The sequence below is a fragment of the Grampus griseus genome (genome assembly GCF_964374135.1).
Source record: "Grampus griseus genome assembly, chromosome: 8".
In the NCBI taxonomy this organism is placed as follows: domain Eukaryota; kingdom Metazoa; phylum Chordata; class Mammalia; order Artiodactyla; family Delphinidae; genus Grampus; species Grampus griseus.
In genome coordinates, this window is record NC_139002.1 from 103,972,525 (window position 1) to 103,977,170 (window position 4,646).

Genomic DNA, 4,646 nt, shown 5'->3' on the forward strand with positions numbered 1-4,646 from the left:
ACAAACAAGAAATGGGGGACATGAAAAGGCTTCTGTGCCAGGAGCCCTACAGGGTCCTGCTTGGTTTCACTGGGGCCCCATCCTCATGGTAACAGCCACACCTATTCTTGGGCATCTGCCTCATCCTCAAACGTGGGGAATCTGGCTTTTAATGAGTGACATGCAATCTGTACATTTTAAAATATTTTATTAAAAACAAGGAAAACCAACCAACCAAAAAGCTCAACCCAAGAACTCTGGGTTCTGGGGGTCTGGGAGCAGCTTAGGTCTGCGGGAAGGGTGGAACCTGGAAGACGGACAGTGTGGGGGGCCTCTGACCCCTGGCAGGAAGAGCAAGAGCCGGGGAGGCTGACAGGCAGCACAACCTTCCCCAGGGCTCAGCCCCTTTCTGTGGCATGGGCTCATCCACTTGGGGAAGACAGGTGGGGGTCCTCAATCCCCATAAAAAGGCAGGGTGGGCGGTTCTGCACGGGTCTCAGACCTCTTGGCAAAGCCACCAACCAGTTAGGACGGAGGAGAGGGTGGCCCGGGGCTCGATCGGGCCTAACAGCACCCTCCCCGAAGGCGGGGTTCAGCTCCCCGTCGGGAGATGGGCTCAGACAGGGAGCTGTGCCCCCAAGTACTGCTGCAGCCCCTCTCAGGAGAAAGGGCCCCGATGGGGTGGGACCTGGAGGCAGCCCTAGGCAAGATCCTGGTGGGCAGGGCAGGGTCCAGACTCCCATCCGGAGCTCAGTGGCCCCGGGGCAGCGCCCGGATGGGCCGAGGAGGGGGATTGTCCAGGACCGGTTCGGGCCGGGGGCGCACGCCACCTCGGCGCTTCTGCTTGCGCAGCAGGTAGCTCGAGTACTGCACCTCGGGCATGGCCAGCTTGAGGCAGGCCTCGGTGGCCGGGCCGGCGCGGCCGCTGGGCAGGTCGTAGCCCATGATGTCCACCTTGCGGCTAGGCTGCCAGGGTTGCAGCTGCTTGGTGCGGATCTGCGCCGCAGGCCGCAGCACAGGTTCCTCACCAAAGCAGCGCCGCAGCAGGCGCTCTCGGGCCTCTCGCAACTCGCGCGCCTCGCGCTCCACGCAGGCGCGGCCGGCGAGCGCCACGCGGCGCCAGAAGGTGGCGTTGAAGTGGTCGTAGAGGCCGGCGTCGAGCGCGTTCCAGGCGCGCGCGGCCCGCGCGAGAGCCGCGGGGATGGCGGCGAGGCGCGAGCTGGCGGCGCGCGCGTTGAGCCTGGCGTAGAGCACGTCGTCTAGGTCCCAAGCCAGCAGGCGCCGCAGCAGCACGAGCGACTCGTCGAAGTACTCGGCGATCATGACGAGCGAGAAGACCTCCTCCACCTGGCGGATGAGGCCCGCCAGGTAGGCGGCGTCGTCGCGCGGGCTGCGCTCGTTGTCGCCGCCCAGGTCGTAGGCCAGCGTGTTGTGCGCGAACATGGCGAAGTGCTCGCCCGCGCGGTAGTAGGCCTCGGGCGCGCTCAGGAAGGCCTCGAGCGACGCGTTGGGCACGCGCCGGAAGGCGGGGCAGTACTGGTTGTAGTAGCTGAAGAGCGACTCGAACATGGCGGCCGGCTCGCGCAGGATGGTGACGTAGACGGTGCCCGGGGGCATGAGGCGCTGCAGCTCCGCGCGGTCGAAGCGCAGGTGGCTGGCCAGCATGTGCGGTGGCCGCGTGGCCGGGTGCACGAAGTGCGCCGAGAAGTTGCGCGGGTAGCAGAACTGGTGCTCGCAGCTCGGGTGTGGCAGGGCCACGGTCAGGTTGTGGCGCTCGGCGAAGCGGAACAGGATGTTCTGCACTGTCGTGCCCGCAGTCTTGTGCGTCTTCAGAAAGGCTACGGTCATGTGCTTGGGGCGCGGCGGAGAGTCCTGCAGAGGCGGGCAGCTCTGAGGGAACAGCTTGGGGTACCTGCAGGGTTCAGGGGGTGTGCAGGGAGGAGGAAGTGAGAAGGGTGCGGCTTGACCCTGCTTCTCCCCAAGGATGGTGGGGATGGGCCAGGGCTCATCCTGGGCTTTACCCACAGAACAGTAGAGGCGTATGGTGGGCAGCCTCTAAGATGACCCCCGTGATCCCTGCTGACCTCCTGGCATTCACGCTCTTGTGTATTTCCCTTCTCTTGAATATGAGTGGGACTTATTGATGCTTCTTAGGGAGTAGAACAGGGCGGAAATAGTGGGATGTCACTTGTGAGATTACATTATAAAAAGATTATGTTTTCTGTCTTGGTATCTTTCACTCTCTCTAGGGCAGCTCATGCAGGGGACAAGGAGGTACCAGGTGGGAACAGTCCCCAAGGAACGAGGCCCTCAGTCCATCAGCCTGCTTGAAGAGCTGAAGGCTCCGCCACCAACCACTTGAATGGGCTTATAAGTGGAGCCCTTCCAATCAAGGCTTCAGATGAGACTGCATCCCCAGCAGCCAACTTGATTGCAACTCCGTGAAAGACCTTGAGCCAGAGGTATGCAGCTAGGGCACACCTGGGTTCCTGACCCACAGGAGTGACATAATAAATGTTTAATGTTTTCAGCTGCTAAGTTTTGAGGTAACTTCGTTACACATAAAAGATAACACAAGGACAAAGGCCCTTGGAGATCCTTGAGGAATTCCACTTCACAGATGTACAAACTGAGGAACAGAAGGAGAAAAATCATTTCTATAAGTTTGGCAACTCAGATTAAGTCACCAAATCCTCTTGCTCTCTGTCTTCTTTCCACTGGCTACTCACATTGTAGGTGAGTGGCATGGGCTTTGAAGGAACCTGTTATGTGATTCTGTTAAGTCCTCTGGAACCTTATTCATTTATTCAAGTAGTATTTTTTTAAAGCATCTACTATGTGCCAGGTACCGTTCTAGGCTCAAGAAATATGATAGTATAAAAAACATAATAATCCTAGCGTTCATGAAGCTTTCATTTCTGTTTCCTCATTCCTGAAACAAGGGCCTTCGGGATTACAGGTGACCTGTGAGTTCCCTTCAGACTTTGAGTCACTCTCCTGTTTCTTTTCTGCCATCCTCAGCGTCATGTAACAAGGACAACTCTAAGCAGCTTTGAGAATACCATTGAGACTTCCTATCAGTGGCTGGTTTGGGTTCAGGATAACGTCTGCATGGATGCTCCTGAAGACCAGCAAATCATCTGGCAAGAGGGACGGGGCCCATTCACACTGTTCTCATGGGCAGACCATGTAGCACATGGTGAAATTGAGGCCCTGAGGGGGTGCAAGGATTCACTGGGTTCACAGTGAGCCAGGAGCAGGGTCAGGGTTGCTACTAGTCATCACATGGTATCCTGTATCAGGGTGACTGGCTGGGTCACACATACATCATTCCCATTTCATAGATGAGCAAATGGGCTCAGAGAAGTGAGGAGGCTTGGCCAGCACAACAGTAGTGAGAAGTTGTTTGCACTTCTCTGGGAGTGTGTGGCTGAAACACACTGTCTCCATCTTGTCAGCTCCATCGTAGGGCCACAGTCCTACCCCCTCCCCTTTCTGCGAAACTGAGCTTTAGCCTACGAACAAGGGGTGCGTCCAAGCCCGATAAGTTCCCTGCCAACCTTTACGCTTGCCTTCATCCCATGTGAAAACTGCAAGAGTGTCTTTTGCTGATGCAGATGGTTAATGGCCATGAGACCCACCCCCCCGGGGGCGGGGAGGAACCTCATCCTTCCCATCCACGCGGATGTGCTTCTCCCTAATAGTCAGATTCTGTTTTTAGCTCTGGCCCCTTTAAACCCCCCTGTACCCCTTTCGGTGCCGCGGCGAATGCGCAGGAGGCCTCTGGATTGACTGTCCGATCGTTCTTTCCTGCCTGTATGTAAGTTACCCACAATAAACTTCATAGTTGCAGTTTATGGAGTCGCCCACTTCATTTTTTGGTCTTAAAGTTCCTTCTCACTTTGGAGAATATTATTCAACATCTCTGCCTTCTGACAGGGAGGCACTCAGAAGGAGATGCCGAGGGAAGACTCGAGCTGGAATAGAATCCCAGATTACTCACTCAACCCTTTCAGTGAAGTCCCTGCCCAGGGAGGTTGTGTGAATCTAAAGCAAATGTATGGAAAGCGCTTTCAGAACAGAGGGAAGGAGCAAAGCCCATCAGAAGATGGACTCTTCTGGCAGCTTTAAAGAACGAGGGGAGCTCCCGTCTGCTAACGCTAACCAGGCAGCTGACTTCTAGAGGAACCCAACTGCCGAGCCCCGCCCCCTCACCGAGGCCCCGCCCCCTTACCAGCTGAGCTGCGCCCCCTGGTGGATGAGGAGGCTTAAGGTGCTGCATCCTAGCACCAGCAGCAGGATTTTCCTGCGGCTCATCTTGGTGGCCTGCTGCAGGCGCTGGAGGATGGGTGGCATGATGGGGTACCCACCCCTGGACCAGCCAGGGCCTCACTATCCAGGACTGCCTTCGCCGGCACTCATGGGGGCTCCTGGGGCTCTGGTAGCAGGGCCAGTGTTCCTGTGAGGCCTGGCAGGAGAAGGAGGCAAACAGGTTTGTAGCAGGCAGAGAAGATGGGCTCCGAGCCCCAACAGGACTGCTGCAAAGGAGAGCTGCAAAGGGTGGGGTGAGCAGAGAGGCCAGGGAAGATCAGATTCCTACCTCCTGTTACCATGACCCTATCTCCACACTGCTCCAGATAACTTAGTCTTGGGTGGAATTACACGCT

At 57.1% G+C, this 4,646-nt stretch overlaps 1 protein-coding gene across 1 annotated transcript; it reads right to left on the reverse strand.

Annotated features, from left to right (window-relative positions):
* Window positions 1–729: 729 nt before the first annotated feature.
* Window positions 730–4,335, reverse strand: GAL3ST3 (galactose-3-O-sulfotransferase 3; the record flags this gene model as incomplete). The annotated part of the gene is made up of 2 exons (XM_082660534.1): window positions 730–1,891; window positions 4,214–4,335. 2 exons carry the CDS (start codon window positions 4,333–4,335, stop codon window positions 730–732), a joined length of 1,284 nt encoding a protein of 427 aa, XP_082516660.1.
* Between the last annotated feature and the right edge of the window lie 311 nt (window positions 4,336–4,646).